Source organism: Mesoplodon mirus (genome assembly GCF_964341445.2).
Source record: "Mesoplodon mirus genome assembly, chromosome: 4".
NCBI classification, from domain to species: domain Eukaryota; kingdom Metazoa; phylum Chordata; class Mammalia; order Artiodactyla; family Ziphiidae; genus Mesoplodon; species Mesoplodon mirus.
The window spans coordinates 146,925,414-146,942,498 of record NC_138979.1 but is presented as its reverse complement, the minus strand read 5'-3'; the positions used below and the strand labels follow the sequence as shown (position 1 = coordinate 146,942,498).

General features: G+C 39.9%; 1 protein-coding gene across 1 annotated transcript in view; it reads left to right on the top strand.

Annotated features, from left to right (window-relative positions):
* The first annotated feature begins 1,666 nt into the window (after window positions 1–1,666).
* The window catches only part of CCDC175 (coiled-coil domain containing 175), a 73,410-nt gene continuing 57,991 nt past the window's right edge, over window positions 1,667–17,085 (top strand). Inside the window, exons 1-6 of the mRNA XM_082616953.1 lie at window positions 1,667–1,837; window positions 3,624–3,709; window positions 5,737–5,848; window positions 9,457–9,592; window positions 12,276–12,504; window positions 16,615–16,737. Coding sequence (XP_082473079.1) covers window positions 1,678–1,837; window positions 3,624–3,709; window positions 5,737–5,848; window positions 9,457–9,592; window positions 12,276–12,504; window positions 16,615–16,737 — 846 coding nt within the window. The 5' untranslated portion in view covers window positions 1,667–1,677. The remainder of the gene's footprint in view (window positions 1,838–3,623; window positions 3,710–5,736; window positions 5,849–9,456; window positions 9,593–12,275; window positions 12,505–16,614; window positions 16,738–17,085) is intronic.

The following is a 17,085-nucleotide window of genomic DNA, read 5'->3' as shown; positions in this document are numbered from 1 at the left end:
AAGGATCAGAAAGCTTTTTTTATACTCTCAACTATTTTGTTTATCTTCTATATCTTTTTAAAGTTTTTTTTAATTTAAAAAAAAGCTTTACTTTCTTTTCTAATTACAAAGGTATACATGCAATGTCCCCCCAGGGATTGACCTCACTCATAGACAGTGGAGAGCAACGTGATCCAGATGAGGTGATGAGTAGGAATAATATTCTGGTGGCAGCATAAAGGTTGGCTTAGGGCAGTCCAGTCCAGGTAGTTCAAGAAGAGAGGAATTTATCACAGGAAATGTGCTATAGAAACCAAAGGGAAGTTACGTAAAGAAGATCCTAGACACCAGAAAGCTGCCACAAACCTGTACAGTGCCCACATGCCTACACTCACTGATAAGCAGCTGGAGACAGCTGGAAGCACCAATTCCCACTCCTGCCACCTCTGGAGCCACCCAAACTGCTGGCATGCAGTCAACTGTGGTGGCCTGAAACTGCCATTCCAGGAGACGAACAGAATGGCTTCTTTGCCCAGCTAATCTCCCACCAGTGTCTCCAACCAGCTGACAAGTGTGTTTGAGGAATGTGGTTTCTAGGCATCCTCCCCCTGCCTCAGAGAAAAGCACGGAAGGGCACAGATGGATCTGAATGCCAAATCTTGCAAAAGAGGGGACCCAGGAGAGTGTTAAAAGCCAGGATATGGTTCCCCCTGGAGGAAGGAGGCTGTTGTTGTACTGTGTCCTCTCCAAGGCAGTATAGCATAGTGATTCAGGGCATAAACTTTGTGTCCTCATATGCAAAGTGGGAAATAACACCTACCTCAAAGGATTGTTATGAGGCTTAAATAGGTTACTGTAGGTAAAGTATTTAGGACAGTGCCTGGAGTATAGTTCCATTCAATAAAGGATAACTATTGTCATGTTACTTTCACTTTGATTTCAATTTTGCCATCTGTAAAGAAAACTTAAGAAGGAGGGGGTTAAATCATCTTCACTGCTCTCTAACCAACCAGAGGAAAGGGGAACTAAGAGTTACACTCAATCTGATCCTGATGCAGGGCTGGAGTTTGGAGATGCAGAGAAATATAATACCCCTGCATTCAAAGAGCTCACTGTTTGATGAGAAGGCAGAAAAAAAATCACTGATTCAAGGTAAAATGTGCCCAGTGGTAGAATGTATACAGGGAAAGGTCTAGAAGAGTACAGAGATGGGTATTGTAGCATAATGGAAAGATTTATACAGACTCCACTTTAAACCCAAAATTATTATCTTGTGACCCTGGGCAATTCACTTAGTCATCCCTGCCTCAGTTTCCTTGTCTGTGAAAGTGGAGATAATGAAAGAACTTCCCTCACTAAGCCATTGTGGACATTAAGGGAGCTGTACATACAGCTGTAGTACCTAGCACAGAAATGCGTTCAAAAGTGATCATTATTATGATCCCCACGGTCCACGAGAAGTGTACAAGGGTTCAGGCACAAGTCCTGAACTAAAGAAATGGAAATGGAAGGAGGAAAGGACGGCTAAAGAGGGACTCATCCTTAAAGGATTGCTTAAATATTGTGTATAAAGTTAGAGAAACTGGCGAGGCACCCACCCCAGGTGGCGCGCTGGCGCTCTGCCTCGGCGTCCGCGTTGCTCGTGGCAACCGGCATTCCATACCTCTGCCCTGGTAGGCGCTGCGCAGGGGCAGCAAGATGGCTGTGAGCTCCTGGTCCCCAGAGCTGGGGTTCGGCAGAGAGAAGGCGCTGCAGGCGGCCGCTGTCTCCACTGGCCCCTCCCTGGAATTATGCACCTTCCCCTCCACCCTGGGCTCCTCGGTCGCGGCTGCCGCCCTGGAGCAGCTCTTTGTTGTCGGTGAGAGGCCCGTGGGCTCCCGGAGGGACGTCATCTCGGAGGTGGCGCCTAGGCGGCATTAAGCGGGAACCTTCGTGGGGACCCTCCTCCCAGAACTCAGGGCATCCCTGGTAGGGCAGAACCTCCTCCAGCTCCTTGGGGGAGAGGGGGGCGAAGGAGTGGGACCCAGGGCTCAGCTCTGTGACTTAGCCCAACTCACACTAGTAGCTGGTGACAAATTGCGGACAAATCCCTGGACTCCCAGGCCACTGCTATTTGCCTGTGATTGGAGTGCCCACCTGCATTTAGATTATGTATTTAATTTCAACTTGTCCCTTCTTGCCTTTTCTTTGCAAGTTAATTTCCTCCAACACTTTGGCATGGCAAACTGGAGGATTTAACAGGTAAATAAGAAAGGAAGAAACTCCTGTTGCATCAGGCAAGGAATTGTGCATTAGGCACAAATACTTTTTCTGCTAATAATTTCTTGATGCTCAGAAAGTTTGTCATAGGAAAAAAATTAATTATGCTTTCTTGCCCTGAGTGTGAGTTATAAAGTATGTAGCTCTCCAGCCCATTTGCAAGTGGGAGTACACTTGTGCTTATTCATTCCATAGAAAAAAGGAAAAGGGACAGCAGGCAATACCTGTCCCTCCCTAACACACACTTGCTTGGAAACTCAGTAACTGATTTTTCACTTGGTTTGAGAGCTTAGTTCATTAAGAGAATCCAAGTTTTCAGGAACTGAGGGCAGAAATTGCTGTTTACTCTTTTGAGAGTTGAGGATGGCCACTCAGGGCATGGACTCTGGAGTCACACCACTTGTGTCTGAATCCAGACTCTATAAGTGATGGGCTCTGTGACCTTGCACACATGACATGACCTCAAAAGTCTTAGATTTCTCACCTCTGAGATGGGAATCATCATGAAGTTATAAGAATCAACTTTTATTATACATACATGTGAAACATTAAACACATCAAACTCATCCCACACATGTGGATACAGACCTGGAATCAAACTCATCCCACACATGTGGATACAGGCCTGGAATCCATTTAGACAGAATCTGTATAATGGAATGGTGACAGAGCCAAGGTGAGTAGAGCTTCCTCTGTTCTCTCTCCTCTTCCTTTTATATTTTCTTTTTCCTTCCTTCTTCCCATTCTGCATGTATCTTGTCTTCCTTTGCCAACATTTTCCAAGCCACTTTTCCCATGTGATTTCAACTTACAGTGTGTGAGAGAAAAGGCGCTATCTTTCATATGTCAATGAATGAAAGGGTTAAAAACTCTATCTACCTCACACCTACCAGTTTTACAAATATTTACTCTCATCCCATGATTAAAATATTGGCATGGAAGTGAAAATGACATAATGGATTTTTAAAGAATTAAATAAATGTTGTTTTGTAAAATATTATGTTTAGGATATACGTATACAAATTTATATATATATGAAGACATTCTTAAACCTACACTATGGGCATGTTATATTTATCCCTTTTATAATTATATATGGAATTTTTTTGTCTTACCCTATACAGATTCCTTCTTTCTACCATGAGTGATACAAAAATAGAATTTTAAGAGGAGTTTGTCCTCAAGAAACATAAAGTATATACCTAAATTAGTACACTGTAAAATAAGAAATAACAAGTACAAAAGAGATTCATATGATATACTATAGAAATTCAAAGATAGAAGATGTAATTTTCAGCTGAGTAAGCATTTGAGTTGGATCTTAAAGGGTTAAACAGAATTTGGATAGATAAATAAGAGATCTTAATTTTCTAATTTTTTTTTAGAACAATCACTGCAAAGTGACCACTTTAAATGCAATGAAGAAGCTAAGACCTTTCTTAAGGACGTTGCTATCGCTGTTAAGAAATTGGTATTGTATTATCTACAAAAGCTACTTTTTCAATCTTTCACTTACTTCTTCATCAAACTTTAATTTAGCACCAGCTCTGTTCAACATACTTCAATAGGTTAATAGGGAAAATATTTGCCCTGAATGAAAATTTCTCTCAGTTTCCTAAGCATTTGCACCAGTATGGATCAGTAGTGGATTGCTGCCCGATTTCCCATGCAGAGCACTGAATTAAGGACCTGTGCTATGGATGAGGGCAAGACAGCTCAAGAGAAGAGACCCTGCTGATAACAGAGCTCAGTTAAGGGGTGGGCCACATGGGCAAATGCTTGTGACATCAATATGTGAGCATTGCTTAAAACCAGCGAACAACCTCTGGGATAAACTGCATGCAAAATGCCAATTTTCTCAGGTCTCTATAAGCAATTCCTCACAAAACTGGTGAAAGATTATTTGGCACCTACTCCACTGACACAGACAGTGCTTTTCAGTGAAAAGAAACAGGTTCTCTTTCAGTTATACTAACTTGGCCCCATCAAAGAAATATTTAAAGAATTTCCTTTTGAAGTGTCACAAACGTGTCTCTGTTTGGCCCTGGTCCTGAGTGATGTTTCAGAATGGCAGTGTCTCCTCATTTGTTTTAAAAATATTGAATAAGAATCTACTACCTCTCAAATATCTAAAAATGTAGAAATATGGCTATAAAGTTAATGAGCTTGAGTCTACAGACTACTGAGAAAAGTTAATCTTATTACTTTATAATTATATTTTTATGTAATTATATATAGTTCTGTAGGTATACTACAGAATTATAGTTTATAATCCCAGTTAAGCACATATATGTAAACACTGAGAGTTTGTGTGTGTTGTACTGCACTGTGGTCCTGTGGAAACCCTTTCCTCTGTTTCGTTCTTTTAGTTATGTCTTTCTCCAAAATTTGAAGTGTTCAAAATAATTATTGTGGCTTATTAAAGTATCTAGTATGTCTCCATTTAATATCTGAGCTGTGAAATCTCTTAAATAGAGATAAATCCTCCCATTTTTTAAAGTAACACATTTTCACTATTATAGAAGCATTGCAGTTATATTCTGGAAAATTTAGAAAAAAATAGACAAGCAAAAGGAAGAATGTAAAAACCAACATGATCCCACCCTAAAACAATCACGGTTGACTCTTTGTTGAATGTCTTGACTACTTTCAGGACATAGATGATTCCTGTATTGAATTTTATTTTTTACAAAAAAGTGGTCTTACTAAATATACAATTATGCAACCTGCTTTTTTATTATTCATAAAATATAATGGCAATTTCTCAGATCATAAAGTAACTATAGCCATTATGACCGTTTATTTAAGAGGTGATTTATCTGTTCTTTCCACTAGCAGATTTTTTAATGTTTTTTCCTTTTTGAAACTAGCCCCATATATATATATATATATATATATATATATATATAAAACAAATAGGCGGGGAGCTATTTTTAGGTAGGTATAAGAAAACCACTGTTCTTTTTATACCTAAGCATACTTTTATAGGCATTTTCCATTTTTTAATTAAGTAGCTTCTTTTCCTTCTCTCTCTCTCTCTTTTTTTTTTTTTTTTTTTTTGGCCTCTTGGCATGTGGGATCTTAGTTCCCTGACCAGGAATCAAACCCGCACCCCCTGCAGTGGAAGCACAGTATCTTAACCACTGGGTCACTAGGGAAGTCCCAAGAAGCTTCCTTTCTCAATGTCACCCTTTTGTTGCAGTCTTTCCTTTTAAATTTATTGAAACTGCATACAAGGGACACACACGCATAGCGAAAGATAATTTCTGAGTAGAAGAAAATCAGCAGAAATTAAAAGATAAATTAACAATGACACATTAAAAACTCATTGAAGAACAGTTATTTTTCCCACTTGCTATTCCAAATAAAAATAATGGCAAAAGGTACTTACTGAAAAGCAAATTTTGATCTCTGAAAACATTTACAGGGCCTTGTTTAGGAAATCAATCTTATTATTTTAATGTCTTATCTTTTTAACTATGTAATTTACATTTTCAGGAAGAAATGAGAAAATCCACAATTGATCTTCTGGAAATTGAAAGCATGGAACTCAGCAGACTATATTTTCTACTGGAAACTCTTCCCACTAGTGTTAGCAGAGAATTGGAAGGTACTGTGAGGTTATCAACTGTAGAAATTTAGTTTATCTTATAAGAAAATAGAGCCTAGTACTTGTAACAAGATAAGTCTAATAGTTATTTCATATCAAAAATAGCCAGAAAGAATATACAACACAAATATAGTGAGATCCATAATAAGTTTCCCTTACTTTTTAAGTGGAAATAATATATATGACTTGAATTTATATAATTATTATAAATAGACTAAAGACAATATTTGTCCTTTTGTGACTGGCTTATTTCACCTGGCATGTCTTTGGGGTTAATCCAGGTTGTAGCATGTGCCAGAATTTCCTCTCCTTTTAAGGCTGAACAATATTCCATTGTATGTATATACCATGTTTTGTTTATCCACTCATCCATCAATGGACCCTTGCATTGTTTCCACCTTTTGGCTGTTGTAAATATTTCTGTTACAAAATAATTATAATAACAATGAAACAATAAATAATAATGCTATTACAAACATGGGTGTAGAAATATCTATTCAAGGCTCTGCTTCCGATTCTTTTGGGTATAAATGCAGAAGGGAATTGCTGGATTGTATGGTAATATAGTAATTTTACATTTAATTTTTTGAGAAGCTCCCATACTGTTTTCCACAGTGGCTGCACCATTTTACCGTCCCTTGCACAATGCACAAGCATTCCAATTTCTCTGCATTCTTGCCAGCACTTGCTATTTTCTGTTTTTGTTTTGTTTCAAATAACAGCCATCCTAATGGATAAGAATTGGTATCTCATTGTGGTTTGCACTTCCCTAATAATTAGTGATGTTGAGCATTTTTCATGTGCTTATTGGCCATTGGTATATCTTCTTTGGAGGAATGTCTGTTCAGACCCTTTGCCCATCTTTTAATCAGGTTGTTTGTTTCATTGTGGGAATTCTTTATATATTCTGGATGTTAACCCCTTATCAGATATATGATTTGCAAGTATTTTTTCCCATTCCATGGGTTACCTTATCACTCTTGTTAATAATGACTTTTGACATAGTCCAGTTTATCTGTATTTTCATTTGTTGTCTGTGCTTTTTGCGTCATATCCAAGAAATCATGGCTAAATCCAACATTATGAAGATTTCCCCTATGTTTTCTTCTAAGAGTTTTATAGTTTTAGCTCTGACATTTAGGTCTTTGATCCACTTTGGGTTAAATTTTGTATTTGGTGTAAGGTCAGCCTCCAACGTTATTTTTCCAGCTGCCAGGAGTGTTGGCTGAGGCTCACAGCTCAGTTCCTCTACAGGAATTGCCTTAGACAAAAGAGAGAAGCTTCACTTCAGGTTAGACTCCCTCCCCAAGTGCTGCCCACATTCAGTGATTGGTCACCAGGAGAGTACAAAGGTCTGCCTCCCTCGCTCCATGTGGAATAACTCTGAAGTGTCATCACAACTCCAAAGCTCATCATCATTTAAACGCTCCACCCTTGACCAACCCTTATGTCCTCAGAGGAGATGTTCCTCAGAGCTTTACACACAAATTTTAAGATTTGTTTCCCAGGGAGCCCAACCTAAAACAGTTGTCTAAATTAAAAAAAAAAAAAAAGATTTTTAAAGTAGATGTTCCCTTGCAGCTCCAAGTCTACGTTCATTGCTCTGTCATAAGGGAGCTGGGGCGCTGTAAATTTCCCCTTTTGCCAGCTGGCGTAATGTTAAGCTTTGTCAGTACAGAGCACTGAAGGTTACTGGAGGAAAAAGGGGTTGTCTTCCTGTTCCAGTGTGCTCAGCTTGGCTGACTCTTGCAGTGCAGGTAGCTTCTGCCAGTGGCGTGCAACAGTCCTTGGTGCCCAGAAGCTCCCTCCAGTATCCCCTGAGTGGCTTCATGGTAGATTGCTACCAGTGAGGCACCTCCCTGTGAACAGGTACCCTGGCATCATTTAGGTGGTTTTGCAGTGAGTTCTGAAGTACAGCAATTCCCTGTGGACCAGTCCCCCCAGGGCCCCCAGAAGCCATATTTCTAGTAAGTTCTGCCAGCGGAACATTTCACGAACTTCTTTGCCATCCAATGAGTCACAGACCTCTTCAATGAGGTCTAGATCTCGGGTCTGGAGGTGTTGCTTCCTACAGCCCCTGTAGGGCTGCTCCGTGTGCCTAGTATTCCTAAAGTCTTTAGAGTTCTCTTTACTTTCTTAGTATTCGTTCCCTCATTACTCTAATTCTCTGCTACAGTTAATAAATCTTTATATTAAAATTTCCCTATTCAATATAAGATTTCTATCTCTCGATTAGACCCTGAGTGACATAGTTAGTTATAAAAGAATTTGCACAGTGTTAGTCTAGTTTGGCAAGGAAAATACAACAAACTCCTACATGCAGGTAAAAAATAAGACAATCTGTGCTCAAGGCAAAATTAAGAATGTTTTTGTTTTATTTTCTTTGGTTGCCTTTTTTTTTTTTTTTTTTTTTACTGTCTAGATTGGGTTACTTTTATAAGCAGGAAAAATATTTTAGAAGGAAAAAGAAATACCATGCTAGCTTGTAAGGTCCTTGATACACACTGAATACTTAGCCAAGTAAATTTAATTGGCCTTGTGTTTTAAAGCTTTTCAGCTTGTCCTTGGGTCAGTAGCATCAGCATCACCTGGGAGCTTGTTACAAAATGCAGAATCTCTAGGTCCACCTCTGACCTACTACGTCAAAATCTGTATTTCAACAATATCCCCAGGTGATACATATGTATATTCAAGACATAAAGTTTGAAAAGCCCTGCTACAATGAGCAATTTAACATGTAGCCTGCAAAAAAAAAATCTAACTCTCTCAGGGGAGCTACCAGCCAGTTTCTAGGGAATTTGTTGCATAGAAATGGACGGCCCAGTATCCATTTCAACAGCAGTGTTCAAAAATTCATGCATTTTAACCATGTATCTATCAAGCACTGAGGTAATCCTTTGAAGTCTTATGTGATTACACTGATTTGTTATTTATTAATGAGTAATTAGTTCTTTAACACACTGGGTTCCCTTGAAAGCAAAGCCAGAAGCAATGGCTTTTGCACTATTATTTTATTAGGACATACAATCCAAAGAGGAGGAGGGTGGGATAAGGAACCAAAGCAGGGAGAATGGAGAGCTAATATGGCGTGCAATATGATGTTGACTGCTGCTGACGGCAGCTAGCTGAGTATGAGAATACACCCTCAAGACACAGTGTTACCTCTTCTCAGGAACACCTAAGCAGTGGCTCCTGTCTACCATTGGTCCAATGCTTGCCACACCTCCCAAACTTTCAATTACACATGCATGGGGGGGGGTGTGAGTGTCTAAAGAAGTCCCATGGTAGAGGTGACAAGGAAGTCCTAGACAGGTGAGAAGTGGATAGGACAGGCAGGAATCAGGTGCTATCAGACTGCACCAGCCTGAAATTGTGCAGAGCTCATAGAAAGCTGGTCACCGACCATAGCAGCAGCTGAAATAAGGGAAATAATTGATAGGTAAAATTGAGAGGTTCCAAAGGGGTGATTAAGAGGTGTCTGATCCAGGAACATAATTAGAAGAATATTTCAAAGAAAGACATAATTTGTTTATTATTTGAAAAGTCAGTATCTACAATTGTGCAGTTTCTCAAATAACTGAATAACATTTCTTCCACTTACTTTTAAGAATGTGTCAGTGATGCCCGAAGATTAAATCTTGTTGAGATAAATCAATTACACGTGAAAATTACGAGAACAAATGATGAAAAAGAGTTTCTGAAGAAGAAAATACTTGATCTGAAAAAAATTAATAAAGCTCTGGGGTAGGTTTTTTCGGGTTTTTTTTTTTTTTTTTTTTTTTTTTAGTATTTGAGGGAGTCAGGGGCTGGGGCTAAAGTGGGAAATCTTTCCTAAGGGATTGTCCTCTGGTCCAAACTGGTACAGAGCAAGTTAAGAGGTAGAGATCACTTATAGAAGATGACTGGGCTGATGAGGGGTGTGTGATGGCTGCAGAGAGCTGGGAAGAGAGCAGAAACTCTTCTACCACCGCAGCCAGGAGACCTGTAAAATTTCAGAGGGAATTCAGCTTCCCAGCAGCAACTACTGCATGTCAATAACACAGTGCCTCGCACCCCACCTCCAAAGGTAGAAACACACAGTGGTTTTCATTTCATTTTTAGTAAAATTAAGTTTACAAACCTCAACCACCAAAGCAAGAAATTTTTCTGGGTATTGTATTGCAAATATAGTATCAAACCAGATATATTGTAGCTAGCTTAGTTCCTTAAAGACATTCAGTTATAGTCTACTGGAGGGTTGAAAATGGGATTGGTTCTAGATTTTATCTTCAATTAAATGAGAGCTGACACCTATTAGTTTCTTTTCTTTATTCCTCAGCTGTGTTGTTAGCACTTACCCCTCTGTGGGCCTCGTTTTCTCCATCTATAAAATGGAGATTACAAATCTTGACTTACCCAGCCCACAGAAGAAGAGATATTCTGAAAGAAAAAAACAATAAAACCCTGAAGAATAACTCAGTACTACAAGTAAATTCTCAAAAGTAATGTATAAATGTCAGACTTTCAGTTTTTTGGAGTAAGAAATACTCAAAGAGCCCTCATTATAATGAAAAAATCTTCTTGGGAAGCTAAAAGAATCAGAAGGTTGCTTGGTGCACAAGATATCAAAGCATCAGGAATTAGGTGGGGACCTCAAGGCCCAGGGACAGGTTCCCAAAGTAGGCCCTCAGAACACCTATTCTGGGAGATGCTCCATGAAAGAGAAAGTTCATGATCACGTAAGTTTGAGAAAGACTGCATATTCTAACTCCTCTTAGGGATTCACAGTGCAGATTTGTGCATGGTGCATGCTAGCCATAATCACCAGAGACCACTATCAAAACTAGACTATCAATTTCTACACTAATAACAAGGAAGATAATATCCAGGCTGGAATACTCATATCAACTGACCAGCACCATCACACCGCTATAGACCAGCGATTCTTAAACTTGAGTGTACATCAGAATCACCTGGAATGCTTGTTAAATTACTGGGACCTCCACCCCAGATTTCTGATTTAGTAGGTCTGGGGAATGGGGGTAAGAATTTGAATTTCTAACAAGTTCCTAGATGCTGCTGATGCTGCTGGTCCTGACCACACTTTGAGAATCACTGCTCTAGAGAAATCTTTATGGAAAGTCAAATTACAAATGAACGTAATGTGGGTTGCCTGATGAGCTAGCATCATCAAGCTACAATCACTTATTGTATCAATTTTTCAAATAAAGATGTATATCAAGGTGTCCACACTCTCTGACAAGTGATCCTCTCCTGGACACTCCTCAAAAACTGGACACAGTCCTCAGAAACTGGGGAGGGGGATTTCCTTGGGTCCTACATTCCGTTTCTGAGAGCTTTCCCAACCCAGCACAATACACCTAGTCAGGTGTATTGATTTGACTTGTTTGATTGATTTGTATTGATTTTGACTTGTTTGACTTGAGTAGCCTTCCTTAAGGTTACTCAATCCTTAGTTTGCTTCATTCTTAGAAGGCTTCCTCTACTAAACCTACAAAGCACCCATTATCTGGCCCCATCTAGCCTGAGCTTCTCTTAATTGCCTTTCTATGGTAGAGTTGACTTCTGGAAAATAAACTTACCAACAACCTGTTTCCATTTTCCTGAGCCTTTCACACAATCCGCCTGAACTAGAGTGTTTAGCCTTGGAGATTAGAAAAAGAAAAAAGTCATTACATTGCAGGAGCTTTGAGAAAAGGAAAATAGAGAAATGTCACCAATTGTCCTTCCTCCAAATCTTTTATTGTTAGCCCTGGGGTAGATGTTTCTCACAATCTTAAGGTGGGTGTGGCCAGCAATGGATATGTGAGGTTAATGTCTCCCCTTAACTCAGATTTGGCTACAGCTGTGAGAAGATAAGTGGATTCAAATTAGATTTCAAGCACCCTCTGAGCAGTGAAGACAGACTCAGATCCCTCCTCCCCAACTCCTTTCCATCAGAGGAGGATTAGCTTTCTTCTCCTGGGCCTTCTCTGCAGGGCAATGGCATCAGAAGGTGGCTGGAAGACTGGTGGGATGTTTATCTTTCCTTGGCTTAAACTACATATCTCAGGATGATAAGGTAGCTATGGCAATGCTACATATCAAGCCATTTGTCTGGCCAGATTCCATTCACCTGTTCAAAACTGTTTTTGAATCATTGTATGTTTTAAACCAAAATATCCCATAGTTACTACCTGGTGTGTGAGAATGGGTGGGGTGAGGCAGGACCACAAGACACTTTTGCAGTGATAAAGAGTTGCAAGGTTGATACTTGTGTTTCCTTCTCTCCTTCATCACAACCAACTTTAGACAATCACAAATTCAACTCTAGAATAAGTATTCGTTAAATTTCCCTCTTTATGGTGGTTCATCTCATCAAGCAGACTTTAAATTTCTTCCTGGAAAGCCATCCTTTTCACGCCAAGAGCGATTCTTTTTCTCCTAGTGAACAGCAAGAGGAACTAACGAGGCATTATGAAACTGTTGTCCTGTCACTCAACCATGCGATGAAAGAAAAAGCCTCTACCACTGTTTACATCAATGAGACTTATACCAAAATTAACTCAGAGAAGAAAGAACTAGAATTGCAGAAAAGATATATTCAAGAAGTAGAGGAGCAAATGGAAAGAGAAAAAGCAGAATATTTGGGAAAAAAGCAAAAATTGAGCCAAGAGGTAAGTGGCTTGATTTTTTTTTTTTTAAATACAGAATTGTACAGAATTGAGGGCAGGAAATGAGAAATAACTTATTTGTCCTTGAAGCTAGCAAGCATTCCCGTGGTATCTTCTGCAGGAATAGAGCAGAGGCTCAAGGACACTGGAGCCCATGGGGAAGATGTTTGATTGCGTAGCAGCATCTGAGTTCACGGGAAAGAATATGAATGATAGGAGTGGTAACACTGGGGTGGCCCCTTGCTTATGTGCAGCACTGTAGGGACTAGGAATTCGCTTCTGTGTCACTTGGTTGTCTCTGCAGACAGGATCAGCGAGTTCAGCTCTGCCGGAACTGATGTCGAAACCCGAACTCTGTGCGCTGTCACCACATTGAGTCGGAGACTGTTTTGGGTGAAGTAGAAAAGAATAGCTTTATTGCTTTGCCGAGAAAGGGGGGCCACAGCGGGTTAATGCCCTCAAAACTGTGTGTCCCCAGCCAGGGTGGGTGGGTGGGTTGTGAGGGGAAGGGTTGCTGATAAGGATCAGGGTGCGTGTGGGGCCTGCATCCCTTCAACCCAGAGATCATCTGGAGTCTGGTGGTCTGGTGATGGCTTCTGCGGTTCTCAAGGTTATCGAACTGTGACCTTCTCTCTGGAATGAAGAGTGCTTCAACAGGTAGTTAGCATCTTCCATTAGGTGCGGGTTTTAGTGCTATAGAAGAGCTCAGAGATATTGTTATGTGTGTCCCTTGAGGAGGAACCAGGACCTGCCCCAAGGCTGCACTATTGTTTCCTCACTGCTCCTCCCTTGTCTCTGGATCCCCTCCCCTCCCTGATTAGCAACTGTTTAAACCTGCTCTTTGGAACGCAGGGAAGGTCATGGAGGCTGACTAAAGCGTATTTCCTACAAACAAGAAACAGGGGACAGAGAAAGACTTTTGTGCCCAGGAGCCCCAGAGTGTATTGCTTGGTTTCAGAACTTGTGCCTCTTACTGAATGAATCCAAGAGGAGAGGCCTGCAGAGGGTCTAGGCAGAGCCAAGGGCCCTGTCGACTGGAAAAAAAAAAAAAAGAAGCGCAACCTAGAAGTTGTGAATTATGTTGTATTTGAGGACCTTACTGAGGACTGTAGCCTGGGAAGGCAGCATCCCAGTTCTGAGGAAGTGTTCCAAAGAGGTAATGGAGGAGCCAGGATATATAGACGGTTTTGCCGGGAAAAACCAGATAGTCCAACATCAACAGATTATTGCTAATCACAAAAAGACAGGCATCTCAAGGTAATGATTTTAGTGCTTTTCTATGTATGGGAAGATGCAAGAGTCTGGGCTCATTGAAATCATTCCTTTGATACGTATCTTAACTACCTAGGGTCAGTATCCTGTTTTTCTCCATCCTGAAGCCCCTCAGGGCACACCATCAGGCTGAGGCTGCACAGTGGCTGATGGCTTGATGGTGAGCAACATTCGTTGTTTACTGAAATGGCAGGCCACATTTTTTTGTCCACAGCCCCAACAGAGAAGGGTATTTTGAGACCAGAAGTTTTGTGAGCGTCAGTGGAGATAGCTACTGCATCCTGAATTCTAAATAATTCACCCTCAGAATGGCTTCTGATTGATTCCTCTTTGCTCTGCTTCCGGTTGCCCCAGGGGAAGCAGGGCTATCTCCCTGCTAGGTGCTCCTAGCAGCAGCCTTCTTTTCCTCCATGCAGTGAGGGCCTAGCCCAGGATGGAAATTGCTGTTGAGCTCCTGGTGCTGCCCTCTGCATCATGGGAACTGGCATAACTATAATGCAGGAAATTGGATCTGGGCTTGCAACCCTGCTATATTAAATATGCATAAAGATATATATATATATGTAGAAAGAAAGAAAGAAAAGAACATTTATTAAATTGCACTTCTTGGGTCTTAATTAAAATTTAGTAGAATACAATCTGGCAATGATCAATATTTTGATTCAAGAGAGAGAAATATCACTCCCTGGGAAGTGCAATCCCCTGGGACAGACTGCCAAGTGAGGGTGCTTGGCTTCACAAAGAAAAGAATTCAAGAGTGAGACAAAGTAAGGGAAAGCAAGTTTATTTAGCGAGATACACATTCCTTAGGCAGAATGCCAACCTGTCTCAGAAAGCGAGTGGCCTCAGGGTGTGCGGGTGATTAGTTTTTACGGGCTGCGTAATTTTATATGATAACAAGTGGGAGGAATATTCTATTGCAATATTTTGGCTTAGGCCAAAGTATGAGCACAGAATTTCAATTTTCAACAAAATTTATTATCACCAAGTTTCATTTTAATGCACCTGTGCCCTAGTGCAGAGATAACTGATAATGATCACATTCATTCAGAGTAACCACTTTGGGTGAGTTAGCTGGTGGCTTTGATGGAAAGCCACACAAATATATGTTTTCATAACTCTTTAATACAGAGTTAAATATACTTTCTCGGGCCTTACTATTCAGTTACCTTTTTCTTGATAATTCATTTTGCCAGACAAATCCATGATGTGTCTGATTTTGATAAGAAGGTGACTCATTTCAATAGGATCTGACAGGTAATCACAATATGTTTAATCTTAGGAAAGCTGTTATTTATCCTGTTAGTGAAAATAATCAATAAACAATCTGTAATAAGAATAGAAAAGAGTTCTTTATTTGAGCCAAACTAAGGACTAGTTCAGAAGCCATCTTCCCAGATTACTCTGAGAAGCTGCTCCAGAGAAGCATGGTTTTCAGTATAGTTTTATATCTCGTCAGAACAAAGAACACTAAACAAGCCAGGGTTGCATTTCTTCAATGTTTCGAAAAAAAAGAACAGACCAGCATGTACACAGTGAGTCAGTATGGCACCTGGGAAGGGAGTCTTATCATCAAAGTAGTACCAGCATTAGCGTCCCAGGAAGAGGGACATTTAATCTTTATTTTTAACATGGATATTCTTTACTTCTGGTCAATGTGCCCTTTTCTTAAATAATTAAAGCCAATGTACAATGTATGCATGATAGGCCACAAACAGGCTATTTTAGTTAGCATAAAATTCAAGTTAACTCCTGTATAAGCCAGAATGACTTCCTTATATCTCAATATGTGAAAATTTCTTTTATCAATCCCCATCAGGTCAGTGACCCCCTCAATGGGTCCTTTGCCCAGTGTTGCAAATGCCAATCAAACAAAACCGGGTTCGAGATCAGAAACTCGAGTCGTTGATGAAGGAGTGGAGAAGGGAGAGCTTGTGCTCTAAAAGCACCATCTCCCTGAAGGGAGGGGAATAAGGGAATTTCAAGGATTAGGAGGTGGTGGTCATCAGAGCTCTAGGAAAGGGGCAGAGATTTACAGAGGCAGCCAGAACAGCTAGGGCATGCACAGTCTTCCATGCTTCCTTGCACAGGGCATGAATTGTGCCTAGCGGAGTACAAATGCCCCCTTTGGCAGAGATCTTAACATGAATGAAGCAAAGGTAACTTTCTGACATGTCTAGGCCTCATGTGCGCAGGCAGAGCACTCCTGTGGTCAAGTCACAGTCAGTTCAGGGCATTTGACCACTGAATATCTCTTAAGACACAGCTGCAAAACATTTCCACCAAATACTGGGCGTTTTTGAAACAAGCACAGGTAAATGGAGATAAGGATCCTTTAGCTCTCAGGGGCTGGTATGGGTGGCAAAATGGTAAGTTGTTTAGGATTGTGAGCTGCCTTATCTTCAGTGATTTTGTTTTTGGTCTGTTTTACTTCTCATGAAATAATGTGAATTTAGATTTCCAAACAATTCTTAATTCCTTCCTTTGACTCTCCTGATGTGCTTAGAGCACAGTAAATCTGGTAACAATTGCTATGATGTTTTACTAGTAAATTTTACAGTGGCAGTTGCTTTTATAATTTGCTATTAATGATCATTGTTTCATTGTTCCTCTAAATTTACTAGTTCAGCATTTTATAATTACAGTTTGGTCCTTGTGATTTATTATTTTTCCTCTGATGCTTCAAACTAAGCAAACTTGTTTTTTTTAATTTGATAATATACTTAGATTGATTATGGTATACTTAAATATGAATTAGGTTGACAAAATTAAAAAAAAGATTTCCTAAACTGTGTTGCCCTCTTAAGCTTTTTGATTTGTTTATTATGTTTGTCACTACAGATAGATGAATATAAAAAGCTCTGTGAACTTAAGAGAAAGGAGACTTACAAAAAGAAGGAAGAATTGGATAGATTAAGGCTTAAAATGACAAAAATGAGAGAAACCCTTACTACCAGCACAGTGGTAAGAAAGAATAAACTATGTTTCTTCAAGCCCGACCGCAAGCACCTCAATATACACTGCCTTGAATACAACTAATAGCAGGTGGTTTAAAAAAGGAGCTGATTTTAATTAATCTTCATGCCATTCGGGGGAGAATGTTTTTGGCATGTTAATGTTTTCTGACATTTAAAGTGTTTTAGGGCAATTGTGTTTTCTTCTTTAGGAGTATGATGGAAAGAAAGAAGTTTGGAATGCTTAGGTACACATTGCATTTGATGGGCCAAAATACTGTAAAAATGTTTTTAAAAAAATACATACAGAATCGACCAAATGGATATAGAACATATGTAATGTTTGTGTGAGATTGCT